Raw genomic sequence first — 15,049 nt, 5'->3', positions numbered from 1 at the left:
ATGATGCTTTGGTGTGTGGTTGTCACACACACTTTTCCAAACAAAGGAAAGTCACCACAAAACAAGGTCACACCCAGTCAGGGAGAAGCCAGTGCTGGAGTTGATGAGTTGGTCATTTCTGAGTCCCATTGAACATCAGAGAAAAGCCGTTTGATCCTGGTTTGTTTCGGTTGTGAAAATCAGCTGATTTATCTAGATGTTCCAAAGAGGCTTGCCAGGCTTCGAGTCCTATGTGAGTCCTATGTGAACTAGTTCAGGTTGCACTAGCAACCGTGAAGACTTCATGACTCTTGAGTACATACTCCCAGAGCTATACTGATTTTAGATACCCGACATGTCAACCACTCAATCGACATCATGCAGCGGCTTACTGAATTGAAAACCCACTTATTGGCGTGATATTGACCCACGTTCTGCACTTTGTAGAGACAGTACAATTTTGGAAAGGAAATGGTCGTTAACATGTATTTCTCTGATTCCCTGTGGCTGAAGTCATCATGGCGGGTCATCTCTTTCAGGCTAAGGAGTAATAGCCTCCCACGGAGAAAAGTCTTCTTGGAAACTGATGGGCACTTTTACCTTATATATGTTTGCATCATCATTTTTTTTGCGTGAAGATTTATTTGAGTAATGAAGAATATGGTTTAAATTTCACAATGATTGTTTTCTGATTACAATAAGAATCTTTTCTTTCCTGAACACAGGTCAAAGCTTGTTAATTGTGTATTTGTTTCCTACACATTAGCAACATCTTCCTTTCTTTCAGTACACTGGCTTCCCTTCAGATAACTTGAACTTGCTCTCTTGTAAATGAACCCACAGTGTTAGCACATTGCACTTCGTCCTGACCTTCAGGAGTGCCCACGGACAGTACCACGGATGTTAATCCTGGCTACCTGGCCATAGTTCAAGGCTATTTTCTTACAGAATGCAGACAGTGCAAACTCCTGGAAATCTTTCCATGATATGTGTTCAAGGCGATTTGAACATCCTGGCTGAAGTTACTGTAACATTATTCTCAACAAGACCAACGGAGTATACCTCTGCTTCCTAATTTGGAAAGGTGCTTGGACCAACCTGTAAGGCTGAACCAACAGAGCAGATGACGTAATGCCAGATGGGCAAGCTGTCATGGTTTAAACAAAGCCTGGGCTTGAGCTTCAATCTGCAAAGCTCATCCTACTCTATTTGTATGCTTAAATACATTTTCTATAAACTAAAAGCAACCAGTCGCCAGACACTCCCTTACAGAAAACGAGTGTAATAAAAGAATAAGTCCAGATGATGGAATCTCTTCATTTTGTAGCACTTTTTCCTTCTTCTTATGTTTATAGAAGTTGAAGGTATGACTACCTACAGTCATATGCCCAGGTTCATAAACTGCCTGCTTTGTTTTTATTTTTGTTTTTGTTTTTAAAGAGTTACTCGTCATACTTGGCAAGCAAGTTGGTTTCCTATAAAAAGTAGTACCCATGCTTAAATAAGAAAGCCAAGGTAATCGCTTGATTTTATTCTCCATCTTCTTTGACTACCGCCCATTTGCATCCAGGACAAGGGAGATTTCAAAGAAAATACTGAGCAATAAGAAAGGAACAGCTTGTAGGCTAAGTAGAATTGCCAGCAGCACACCTCCCTCCAATGTTACCTAGCACGTCTTCTTCTGCTTGCTCCATCCTACTCTTGGTCTTTAAAAATTTTTTTTTAAACTATCCAACTAAGGTTTCAGTCCTTTGACAACTCGCCCCTGACCATCTGGCTCATTTCCACCCTTCTGTCTCCCTCCTGATTTTTCTTGGACCCATTGCCTCCGCCATTTACGGCTGTCTCTAGTTAGTCATGTATTAATGTTTGACCCCTTTCCCTAACCAGCTGCTTGCTTTTCCATGGTCAGGCACGGTGTCTTAACACCTCTTTGGTCTCCTCATCTCCATTCCCAGTGGCATCTGTCACAGAGGCTCACATGACAACCTCCCAATAAGTACTTGCAGAGTGAATCAACAGTTGAATTTCCATACTGGCTCACCCACTGACCATACCAACACTGTCGATTTAGATAAAGTTTTATTCCTATTTCTCACTTTCTGGGCAAGCTGCATACATACAGTTGGTGAGGGTAATATAGAACAACTTGCTTGAAACTTCCAAAAATGGAAATTAGTTCTGAACTTACCCTGCTATCTTTTATTACTATGTCCTCTCATCCTCTGAACAGTTAAAATATATTTGATAAATAAGTTCTAAGTCTATCCCTTTTAACAATATTTTGCTGCCCTAGAGAGATGGTTCAGTGAGTAATATTGGCCTTCTAAGGGGACCCAGGTTATCTGTAATCGTAGTCCTAGGGCTATAACAACTTCTTCTGGCCTCTACAGGCACAGCTTACACAAGGTTCAGGCATACCCTCCATACAGATAACACTGAAAACAAAGGAAAAAATGTTAAAAGATTAATTTTGACTGAATTATTCTGGGACAACTTCAAATTTTTCTGAGAAAAAAAAATACTTTTTTTTGTAGCCAAGGAGAGTTGCTTGGTTTTCATATTAACCTTATAATTGGGGTGTTAGCTATATCTGCCAACTTCTTCAAACATATTAGGAGATTCTGAATTAGTCACAGTGGTGCACACCTATAAACCTAGCACTTGAGGCGTTGAAGTAGGAAACCTGGGTTCCAGGCCAGCCAGGGCTAAGAAGTAAGACCCTATCTCCAAAAATAATGTTTTAAATATCCTATTAGTTCAGTTTGTGTGTGTGTGTTTGTGTGTGTATGTAACACACATAGACACACATATAAAACAGAAAGCTTGGTTAAAATAATTACTGTTCCTTTTGGTTTCTTTCCAGAAAAATGCTTGCCTTTTGTCGTTGCTATAAAGAAAATAAAAATGTATTTACCTTTCCCAGGAATTAACATTAAGCTGTCAAAAAATAAATCTCTCGAATAACTTAAGCAGAAGTCTCTCCTCCTGGCACGATTGTGACTGGCACATGACTGGCACATGAGGAAATGAGTCAGCAGATATTCCGAGTTGCTCTCCTGACAGATGCAATGTCTTTAAGGAACCATTAACTCATTTTCTTCATTTAGGTTCCTTTATGCCTACAATAACAACACCCTGGTGCTTTTTACTCACTTGTTTAAATGTATTTAAGCAATTTACCTTTAGATATTGTTTTAGTATCTGTTTAATTGCTGTAAAGAGACACCATGACTGAAGAGACACAGCAACCCTTATAAAGAAAACCATTTAATTAGGGCTGGCTTACAGTTTCAGAGGTTTAGTCTATTATCATCACGGCAGGGAAACTTGGCATCTCGCAAGCAGACACAGTGCTGGAGGAGCTGAGAGTTCTACATCTTGATCCGCAGGCAGCTGAAGGAGACTGTGTACCACACTGGGGATAGCTTGAACATATGAGACTTCAAAGTCCACCCCCACACTGACATGCTTCCTCCAGCAAGGCCACACCTACTCCAGCAAGGCCATGCCTCCTAATAATGCCACTCCCTGTGGACCAAGCATTCCTATTCAAACTACCATAGGCATCTAATATCATAGTTTCACGGTAATGGACTTTGTTAAGAAACTAGCATCATTGTATTTTTTCCAATTCTAAAACAACTATTAGAAAATATAACATTGACCTAATAGGTTTGGAGGGGGAAAAACTTATTAAATATACATATTTGTGATAAGATGAATACTGATTTGTTTTGTAAGCATCAAAATGTAAAGGCATATGATGTTTTAAACAGTATAAGTTAATCAAATGACTCAAAATATCATGAATTAATGTTAGCTGGTATTGCTGTCTTCCAATATTTTATTGTTGCTGTTGTGATTCTGGACATGATTGCCGTACTTGAAACATTCCTGAATTTGCCTAAGTCAGACAAGCTATATCATATGTAGTTGATGTCTGTTATGAACCTTGTATATTTTATATGCTTTCCATCTTCATTCTAAAGCCTCAATCTTTCTTGGAGGTTTACGTTGCCTGTGACTTTTTACATTAACAGGCAATTGACAACCAATGACAGGAAGCCCAGCACAGTGGCACTCACCTTCAAACTCTGCACTTGGGAGGCAAAAGCAAGGTGGATCACTTTGAGTTCAAGGACAGCCTGGTAGAAATAATTGTATGCCCAACAAAGCCTGAAACTATGCCTTCCAGGCTCTGGGATGGCTGTGATTAACAGCAGGATTACACACAACCCGGAGGACTCATGGGCACCTCACTGAGACCCTAGGTTGTGAGGGTGGCTGAATCCTCTCTCTCCTCTGACCTCTTCCTGGGAGACTTCAGTTGGCTAGCCAGCATTGTCATGACTCTACAGCTGCTATTTTCCCATGGTAAAAAAAAAAGGTCTGCTTTGTTAAATTGCCCTTCTGTGCAGCTAGGGGACACAGCCTGCTGCCTTTAATGGTAGATAAAATAAAAGTTAAAGTTTTCTTTTTTTTACCCAATTCAGTTAAACTCAATCAGGCCAGCATTTGAGAGTTTAAGGTCAGATTTTCAGCATCCAAGGTCCATCATAGAGATGAGAACTAGTAAGCCTAGCTCTCAGGAGGCCAAAGGAGGAAGATTTCCAGCTAAAGGCTCGTGAGTTCCAGGTCAGCTCTCTATACTTATGGTTCAGAGGTAGCTATCAATGTGCAGTCTTTGGAATGCTAATGAGTATTCCAAGGGAAGAGAATTCCAAAGGGAAATGAGTTTAAGAGGTGCATTGTCTCGTGTCCACTCCTGGTGCGCCTGGACTCACTGAGGGCTTCCACATGTGTGCCAGTGAACAAGCAAAAAACCAACACAATAAAATATAAATGCCCAGTCCAGCATTTTCCAACCCTCTCCGATCACTAAAGTCTTCCACTGAGCAAGACCAAGTTTTATACCCAGGTGAATCTGCTCCCGAGTTTTGAAGTAACAAACACCAGGGTGTCTCTATGACTATGTTGTAATATTTTGTTTAAAGAAATGGTAAGATTTATCCTTGGTTGAAAGTAATGTAGAGCCACTAAAATAGTATTTGTGGTAAATATTTAAGTAGATCACACAAAATCCTACCTTCTCAGTAATTTTTAAACTGCTTGTAGTAAACATTGTGGGTACGTGGATCTTCCGTATACTGTGTATGAGGTCAACTAAGGTCCTCTGAGGCCCTATTTTGAAAAGTGACAATGTATATTATTTATTCAAACCCTAGCCTGCATGCTTTGGGGAGGAAGGGTCAAAGCTTCCAATACTACCAGCTGCCTCTTTAAGCATGCAAAGTATGCATGTTGCTATATAGGTATGTCGGAAAGGGGCACACTTCAGTGTGCCTCTGAGCATTTAAGTACTACACAACATATCTGGGGATTTATAAATTTGCATGAGTAATTTTTGAATCACGTAGTGCTGGAAGGACCAATACCATCTTAGGGAAATGGCTGTGAAGTTATGAAGATGATGATCACTAAACTTAATAAAACTGATTAATTTATATCCATCAACTTGAATTTCGGTTTCTTACATACAGACAGGAAACTCTGGGGTTCACTGGGTGGAAACAGTTCTCAAATAGTCCCTAAAAGCTTGCATGTCAGGGTCTAAATGAATATGATATATGAATAACATCTGCCATTGATTTCATCTATGAAATAAAAAAAAAAACTTGGAAACCCCCTCCATTATTTTCCCACTAACTTACAGTCACAAAAACTCTGGCATAGTTCCATTTAAAAAAAAATCTATGTTTTCATTTGAATTATCTAGCTCTCACACCATTTTTGTATTCTCCTTCTGTTTGGTTTGGGTTTTGCCCACACTCTCAAAGGTTACCAGCAGGTGCGAAGTCTCCCATGGTTCACTCAGCGATTGAAAATGCTCTGTGTAGTCTCTCTCTTCTTTTCCAGACTCTTCTTCCCCAGGTTACGTGGATGAAGTTCTTCTCTCCTTGACTTTTTCCTCCTGTTTCTTGTTTCAGAGGAAGATGAGGCTTCTCCGCCGAGTGCCCTACCTCCAGGTTAGGATGACTCCCCGGCCCAACTTTGAACTCATTAATTCATTGACCTATGGTAGCAGCAAAGACTTGGGGGAGCAAGAGGGGAGACATTGGCTTTAATGATGATTTCCATGTCAATCTCCCGAAAGGGAAGATTTTCTAGCCAGGTGTGGTGGTGCATACCCATGAGCCCAATACTGGGGAGACCAAGGCAGGAGGATCTCAAGGCCAGACCAGCATGGGCTACAGAGTGAGTTCAAGACCAGCCTGAGTCACATCATGGTGACACTGTCAAGAGAGAGAGAGAGAGAGAGAAAGAGAGAGAGAGAGAAAGGAAGGAAGGAAGGAAGGAAGGAAGGAAGGAAGGAAGGAAGGAAAGAAAGAAGGAAAGAAGGAAAGAAGGAAAGAAGGAAAGAAGGAAATTTTGGATATGATCATTTTAGGGATGAAAATGTTTATCATTCATTTTCATCTATATACACCCCTTATTTATATTTTTTAAATTGCATTATTGTCTTAAAGATGGCAGATTCTTAACAGAGTCTTTCACAGTTGGGATTCCACTCAAGCCAACTTGTAGTTTCCTTCCTCTATAACACAAAGAGATAGGGTGTAGGGGTGCCCCCAGAAGGTTGCAGCCACCCCCTTCCCTCCTTCCTCCCCTCTCCTGCATCTTCCAAATCATGTTTTCCTTCCAGGTTTGGGTAGTCGGGCCCTGGAGAGAAAAGATTCAGGTGAGCAAGCACGACTCGACAAGGCACCCGGACCCCGAGCTTACACAAGCACTAATGACTCTTTTCTGGGGCTGTGTTGATTCTAATCCCTGTTTTATTCAGTTTGTAGCGCTTACAGCAACCTTTCTTTACATTTCCCCGGGTAAGAAAACTAATGTGTTGAGAGACAATTAACTTTGCATGATACAAGGCACAACATTCAAGAATCCAGCCACGTATACCACAGACGAATTTGATACATCATAATGTCATTTTTAACATTCAGCAAATAGCCAGAGGTCAGTCTTCCACTACTGAGATGTGGGAAGTTATAATCTACATCTGTGTATAATTGTAAGTATAACCATTATAAACATTTTCAAACACGTGTTATGGGCTGTAGCTATGATTCTAAAGTCATTTGATCATTCATTCATTTAATAATCCGGTCCCATCACTGGCTGCTGAAGAACCCGTCAGTGGCACGGGCACTGCACATATAGAAGTGACACACCAAGAAAGCTTCTTGTCTTCATATCCCTCACACATATCCTTACACAGATGAGCACCACTCACTACTAGTAATAGCATCACAGACACAGCGCACTTTAACCTTAGCTCGGGAATTAAGAATGCATAATCAAGTGACTACCTGGCTTAACCTCATCGTGGGTAAGAAAATTCTTAGTGCTGAGCATGACTGACACAGGAAAACTAAAACAATTAAATGTGCACTTCCCTTCTTATTATGAACCATGAACAAGTACAGAGTCATTGACCCGTGCAGTTCCTCCCAGTTATCAAGTGTCAACAACAGAACTGTGCCTGCACTTGGCTCCGAGAGGGACCGTCACCACAGTCCCCTGCTACATAACCTCCACACTCCCCCACTGGAGTCAACTGCTGACCCAGGTCAACTTTGCATCTCCTTGCAGACTAGAAGATACAAAACAAGCTTCTCTTTCAGCTTGTCTCTCTTTATGGGGACGCTCCGACCAGTTTCTTCTCCTCTCTCTCCTTTTTGGTCTGTTTGGTTTTGGTTTTGTACTTTTCTTCCTTGCAGGGCAATTCCATTCATTGTTCTTTACATCTGTTCCTGCAGGTCATGACCCTGTTAACTTATTCTCCTCTATGTAATTTCCCACCGAGCACAATGCGGAACCTAGAAGTGGGAAACCAGGCTTGGTTCTCTGACCTACGCTGGGCAGTTTACCTTTAAAGTGACCCGCTCTTTGGTTCCTCCAGATTCTGTTGTCTGGATTTGGCCTTAGAGTCAGCCATCGGGAGTGACACCTCCACTGCCCTGTGAATTTCCCTGTCTCTGTCTAGATAGTGGGGAACAGGGAGAATACCAAAACCAGTGAACAACCTACCTACCAAGTTTTACTATTCCAGGAATTAGAAAATGCTCCTTTGTCTGTCCATGGAAGACCCATCCTGTAAGAATGAGAATCTGTCCCTCTCCACTGGTGGTTGGCGGGGACAAGGGAATGCTGTCATTTTATCTAGGTTTTTTGAACAAGACCAAGACTCAGCATGAAGGAGAACGGCAAACACAGGTAAGTGAGCCTGAGGAGACCCTGGCCCTGAAATGACCCTTGCCTTCCTTTCCCCTTCCAGAATGGTCTCTTGGTGAGTCACCTGCTGGCGGGGAAGAGCAGGACAAACAGAATGCCAACTCCCAGCTGTCCACCCTGTTTGTTGAAAAACCTCAAACCGGATCGGTGAAAGTTGGTGAGTATCCACCCAGAACCCTCCCCGTTTCCACATATCACAAAGTAAGTCATTTTAATGTGAGACTTCTGTAGCCATGAGACCATTCTTCATATTCATGCCATCCCAAAATATTTTCAGCACCCCCAGGAGATCTAGCATCCCATTATTCCACACTCCCTCCCCCACTCCCTAATCCTAGTCTTCCCCCCACCCCCAAAGGAAAACCTACCCTGTTTATTTTATACAAATGGAATAATTATGCACATGGTCTGCTCCATTTGGATTCTTTTGATTAGCATAACATTTCTGAGGTCCACACACTATCAATATTCCTTGTCATGATTTAGCAATAGTCTATTGTACACAAATTCTATTCCATGTATTTTATAACCCCATCAGATGGGTAGTAGTTATTGTAGTAATTCTTAGCACACAGAAGCTCAGTATCTGGACCGTAGAGCCAACCTGAGTGGGTCTAAAATGTTGGTTCTGTTTCTTGCTAGTAGGGCAGAGCATTTGATCTCATTACACCTCAGTTTTTTCTTGTGTAAAATGAGAATAAGTAATGAGACCTGCCTCTGAAGCTCTGAAGACCGGTGTCTGCTGTCACCATGACAGGACTCACCCCAGAAGGTGCTTCGGGTGGCCACACCTCTGTACACGTGCTAGATGAGCTATTCAGTGTGATAAAAAGGGCAGCTGGCCAGACAGATGTTACAGATGTGGAAATTTTTATTCAGAAATGTTCATTACATACTATCAGGTTGTCCCAGAGACAGTATGCCATGTGAATCCACATAAATTATAGCTTAAAGACAGGAATAGACAAGAGTTAACCAAACAGATAACCACAATGGCCACACGCTGTGAAGGAAATAAACAGAGCACAGAGATAGGAGAGATCTGAGGCGCTCCCGGATTTTAATTTGGCAAATTCTGATGCTCAGAATCAGACATGGATATCAAGCAGATATTGCACGAATGAGCATATAACTAACTGTATCCCTGCGTTTCCTCCCTCAGGCCTAGTGTACAAGCAGAAATGTTGGCTCCTTGTATGTTCTTGTAAAGTACTGAGATACTGGGCTACTGGCCAAGGTGCTTCTGATGTCCCTAGGGCCTAATCAGTGACTCCATTGTCACTTCAAGTCGCTTCAAAGGGATCGGTTTACCTCAGTCACAACCCTGTAATTACAGGCATCCTATCCTCTTGAATAATACAGATCTGTATTTCCTTTGTGGGTTTTTTTTTTTAATTCCACATAAATGCAAATCCACATATAAAGATTTCATTCCACCCATTTTTTCATTCCGTTTTTTCTGATTCAAAATTTTCAAGTGGACTAGGGTTATGGATCAGCAGTCGAGCAGTTGTCTAGCATGCACAAGCTTCAGGGCTCAATTCTCAGTGAGATTGTGTGTGTGTGTGTGTGTGTGTGTGTGTGTGTATTACTGAGTATATATTATTTTATTTAATATATATTACTTAGTAAAAATTATAGAAACAGACATACATGCGCACACACACACACACACACACACACACACACACAAACACACACACACACTTCCAAAGCAGATCAGATGGACTTTCCTAAGACTTCAAGGATACTTACCACACAAAAGCATGGTCCCCCATCATGCCATTGTGAACACCTAAGCCCTGCTCTATACAGAGCAGACCTGCATCAACTCCTTTCAGCCGAAAGCAAGACAAACAGCAGTTTCTAAATCCCAGATGAAATCCTTTGTGCTTTTTTTCTAGGTGCAAACATCACCTTTGTAGCCAAAGTTAGGGCTGAAGATCTTCTTAGAAAACCCACTGTCAAATGGTTCAAGGGGAAATGGATGGATCTGGCCAGCAAAGCCGGGAAACACCTGCAGCTGAAGGAGACCTTCGAGAGGCAAACTCGGGTACGGTCCTGAACCCCTGGTCATCCCTTTTGTCAGGGTAGAAAGATATTTCAGGCTCCTGCATGGTTTCCGCCCCTCCCCCCTCAGGGAATACATTACCATTCACCCCCAGATATCAGACACTGACATCAAAGACAATGTCATCAAAGAAAAGATCCCGTCTAAGTCTAGCTTGGTGAACCAATGAATCCTTTGGGATAATTTCTAGGAGGATGACAAGGTGTTAGCTACAGCATCGTGAGAAAATCAGGAGCTACATCATGAAAAGCCTTGCCCCAGCGTGGGCAATGATTCACAAAAGCTGCATCACCCAAGTCTCCCAACTGACGGACAGCTACACCGCTGCAGACCACCCTCTCCCTCAGTCATTGTTTACTGGTTGGGTAACCACAGGGAGGGGCCTTGTGAACCTTATGGGTTTTACAAGCTTTGTGAGTCTCCCCATTCCCTCCATGAGGGAATGTTAAGAAGGCATCATCTTAAATAAATAAAAAATATCCAATAAAAAAGAAAAAGAAAATAAAAGCAAAACGGGGGGGGGGGCGGGGGGAGAAAGGCTTCATCTTGTGATTGGCTTGTGCTGGTGATTCACAGCTACCCTAATTCAAAATGGCAATGGTTGGGTCCAACCCCGAGGAAATAGCTACATGACACAAGTTTGGTTTTGAGAGATTTCAGTCCTATGTCTACACACTGTTGTAACTGTCTGGCTGTGTCTAGAAGCTGTCAGGCACATTCACCCTTCATGTCCTGGATAGAGATACAGTCCCATCTTTATACCACTACTGAGAAATGTGTTAAGGTAGGTAAGCGCCTATCTCAACCACCAAGGCCAGGCTAAGTTTGGATGCTTTTTGTTGCAGGTATACACATTCGAGATGCAGATCATCAAAGCCAAAGAGAACTACGCAGGGAATTATAGGTGTGAGGTCACCTACAAGGATAAATTTGACAGCTGTTCGTTTGATCTTGAAGTCCATGGTAAGAGAGCCATCTTACCTGGATAAATGTGAGTTTTTACAAGGTGGGAAGAGATGAGGAAGAGAGTTCTGTAATGCTCTCAGGTTTGGGTTTGCTTTATTTTAATTTATTTAATTTTGTTTAAGATTATGTCTTTCTGATTGTGTTGTATTTAGTAAGCCTAATGAAGCAGTATTATCTCTTGCTATTAATATTCCTTCAGACCCAGAGAAGGGTGATGCTGTTTTTCTAATGATTTTATCTGTTTCATGGGCCCCTTCTTCCACTGAGGTTTGATGATAAGTCAAGGATGTCAGGATGCCAGGCCAGAGATGTTCTCTTCTAGTAACTAAATGTCCCATAACAGAACTCTCAGCCCATGAGTTCTGTGTACTGCCCAAAGAAAACACAATATGGATAAATGTTAGGGTACATCGAGGTTGAATGAAACCTCCCTTGTTATAAACATGCAAGTAGAAAATCAGCTTGCCAGCAACAATCATGAATTTAGGATGAGTTCATCCAAGGATAATTTGGCCACACAAAGAAAAGAAAGCAGGTATTATTTTAAATGGGATTCTTTGCATGAATGGAATTGAGTTTTAGGAAGCAATCCTTTTCTATAGAACCTACTGTCTGTTGCACATTTGCAGTGGTGTCATGAGTACTGCGTCTCAACTTGGATCCCTCTGGATCAGGGTAACAAGGATTATGAAGACTCTAGAAACCACATCTTGTCCTACTTGAGTGTGTGTGTAAAGGGTCATGGCTCAGTGCACAGAGCGGAAAGGCAGGCATACAGAAGTGTTTCCTGCAGTCAAACACTACTTAGACAGATTGAAAAAGTATGAGGAGGTAAACGTTGTCCTCATATTAGGATGAACTCTTCCAGGAAATTATGTAGAGAAGTTGGGTGTGAAACGTGCCTGGACCACTAAGGAGACAGTCAGGAAGGCTACTGAAAGTTTGAGGCCAGCCTGATTTACAGAATAAGTTCCAGACCAGACAGACCTATGGAATAAAACTGTCTCTAAAAAATGAGAATGAAGGAATGAAGGGAGGGAGGGAGGGAGGAAGGAAGGGAGGGAGGGAGGGAGGGAGGGAGGGAGGGAGGGAGGGAGGGAGGGAGGGAGGGAGGAAAGAAGGAAGGAAGGAAGGAAGGAAGGAAGGAAGGAAGGAAGGAGGTATGGAGGGGGGAGGGAGGGAAGAAGGCAGATTGAGGGAGGAAGTCAAGAAGGAAGGAAGAAAAAGAAAGGAAGGGAGGTAGAGGGAGGGACAGAAAGAAAGGGAAGGGGGAGGCAGGGGGAGAGAGAGAAAGAGAGAGGAGAGGACAGAGGAGGGGAGGGGAGGACCGAGGAGGGGAGGGGGAAGGGGAGAGGAGAGGAGGGGGGAGGAGAGGGGAGGAGAGGAAGCTATGCCAATGATCTGGAAAGGGCATGAAGTTCTCATCCTGCAAGATGTCAGATGTCAAGCAGATACAAAATGACCACGGGTGGTCCCTCACTGTAAGGACCTCTAGTACCCAACTGGGCTGCATCCCTCCAGCCAGGCATGTCTAAGAGTCTCCTGGGAAATTTTTTCAGAATTCTGATATTTGGACTTCCCTCCATGATAGATCAAAAATCTCTATCCGGAAAGATCAAGTAGATGAATTTTAAAAGTTCTTTCTGAAGTAGTGGGCAGGCAGGCAGGCAGGCAGAATGACAAGTTGCCTCTGAAGTCTTCCTGTTGGCTGTTCATTTAGAGGACAAGCAATGGCGATGTCCTGGTAACTCAGCCACCCAGGAGGACAGTGTCTCCTTTCATCTGCTGCTTTTCTATCTGGAGAACTCTGCACAGTCCATGACAAAACCAAATACAAAATTGCCTTCTAATTGCCATTCACTGTATTCTTTTCTTTCTTTCCAAAGAGTCTACTGGGACTACTCCAAACATTGACATCAGATCTGCCTTCAAAAGAAGGTAATTTCATAGTGGGAATCCAGATAGCTCTCCTATAACTCAAAAGTCCATTTCACTGCAGCCTAACGTGTCATGTATTTAATTGTAACTATTTTACAAAAGCTGCGAGCTTAATACCCAACCAACCTTATACTGATAATTTCTTGGGGAATTCGTGTCAGAGTGGTAACTCCATTCTGCAGATCTCCTGGTTATCTTAGATTATCCATCTACTGAGCAGTGACTTCATCCTTCATCACCTTGTTTGCCACCAAATGGCCAAAGAGACACAGAAAGAAGCCCTTCATACAGCACTGGCAAACTCAGAGCCGGAAACTTCCATTTCTATTTCTTTTTATCAAGTATGGAGCTACGAAACAAAGTGCCCCACCCCGATTATAATTAAGAAGCTACTTAGTAAAGTTATTACTGTAGACTGTTGGATTATCTGAAATAAATAACTGCTAGATCTTCTGGTGTTAAGAATGCTGAAGAAAGGAATAATTTAGATACCCATTTAATTAATTTTTCTAGCTACGAAGACTGAAAGATGGGGGGAGAAAAAAATGATATTTTTTGCTAGCCTCTGAGAAATGCAACTACCTGCTTCTTATCATTATGCTGCCCTCTGTGCTTGAAGATGCCATATTGTACATTTTTCGAATGAGGACGGATGTTTTATTCTTCTTAAAACTGACTCTACCCACCATTTTGTTGAATAAGAAAAGTTATCCTAGAAAATAAAACATGTGATTCCCTTTACTATAAGGTAATGATTTTGTCTGATTAAAAAGACATACTTCCTGCCTAAAATATCCAGAAATACAATGTTTAGTGACTTTTGAAAAATATTATATATTACCCAATCAATTGATGGTATTTTTTAACTTGGGGGGAAAAAAGATCCTCAAACTTTCAAATCCCTCTTACTGCCGTCCGTTCCATCTCCCCCTAGTGCTCTGTAATAAGCAATAAACTGGTCTAAGCACGCTCATAGCACATGCAGGTATGTCTTAAGAGAGGTAGTACTGTTTTGTGCTTTGAAATCATAGAAATGTGTTCACTTCAAAAAGTCCTCAGCCACCTGCTAATAGAAAACCTGAAAGCGTGTTCGTCGGGTTTAATTTCTTAAGACTTACATGTTAGACACACTGTTTTTAAACCCACAGACTCTTTTCTTAGAAACTACAACTAACATCTGCAAAGAGCAGGAAACAAAATCTCCATTAAAAATTAACCATGTAAGTAAGTGCATAAATAGTACGGTTTAAATGCCAGCACCGCGGCTTCTTAGCAAGTCAGGACAGCGGCTGCATGCCTGATATAAGATGCGTTTCTCCATAGGACATGCCTTAGGCAGATCCTAAGAAAGAGTTCATTAGCAACTCAAGAGAGAACATTTTTCTTTGAAAACTTCACTTTAAAAGGTGCTAGCAAGAAAAACATAAATGACCTACTGCACACAGTGGTCTCTTTAAAGCAGAAAGAAATGCATCTTCTAGAAAGCACTACAGTGAGTAGCTCCATTTGTAAGCCCAGTTGGTATCGCTTATCTGATTCATCTATTCCTGGGCATAGAGGATACCTTTAGACATAAGGCTGTGGCCTTATATGTCTGACAAGCAACCCTTTGTCTTTCAAGCCAATCTCTGCCTTCCATGGTTAACAGAGATCAGCTAAAGTCCTTTGCTTTTTACACAGCTTTCTTTCCAGAGCCCCCAACTTGCAAAAACAAAGTACTTTGTGTTGCTTGCCTTCAGTGCATTTGTGTTATCTGGTTTTTAACACAAATCCAAGCAGTTTCATATACATGCAATA

The 15,049-nt window shown here is 41.9% G+C and overlaps 1 protein-coding gene across 27 annotated transcripts in view; it reads left to right on the top strand.

Annotated features, from left to right (window-relative positions):
- Window positions 1-15,049, top strand: part of Mybpc1 (myosin binding protein C, slow-type) — an 86,951-nt gene that overhangs the window by 23,380 nt on the left and 48,522 nt on the right. For 14 of the 27 annotated variants that reach the window (XR_001779416.2, XR_380342.4, XR_871679.3 and 11 more), the window contains 6 exons: window positions 5,970-6,008; window positions 6,686-6,721; window positions 8,321-8,434; window positions 10,182-10,330; window positions 11,194-11,311; window positions 13,201-13,252. Coding sequence is in view for 17 of the 27 variants with exons in the window: in XM_006513049.4 (XP_006513112.1) it covers window positions 5,970-6,008; window positions 6,686-6,721; window positions 8,321-8,434; window positions 10,182-10,330; window positions 11,194-11,311; window positions 13,201-13,252 (508 nt within the window). In the remaining 10 variants the exon portion in view is untranslated. The remainder of the gene's footprint in view (window positions 1-5,969; window positions 6,009-6,685; window positions 6,722-8,320; window positions 8,435-10,181; window positions 10,331-11,193; window positions 11,312-13,200; window positions 13,253-15,049) is intronic. The other 13 variants (XR_871681.3, XR_871684.3, XR_871683.3 and 10 more) reach the window with 2 other exon arrangements.

The sequence above is a fragment of the Mus musculus genome, chromosome 10 (assembly GCF_000001635.26).
Source record: "Mus musculus strain C57BL/6J chromosome 10, GRCm38.p6 C57BL/6J".
In the NCBI taxonomy this organism is placed as follows: Eukaryota; Metazoa; Chordata; class Mammalia; order Rodentia; family Muridae; genus Mus; species Mus musculus.
The sequence above is the reverse complement of the archived record's forward strand: the minus strand, read 5'-3'. Positions and strand labels throughout refer to the sequence as shown.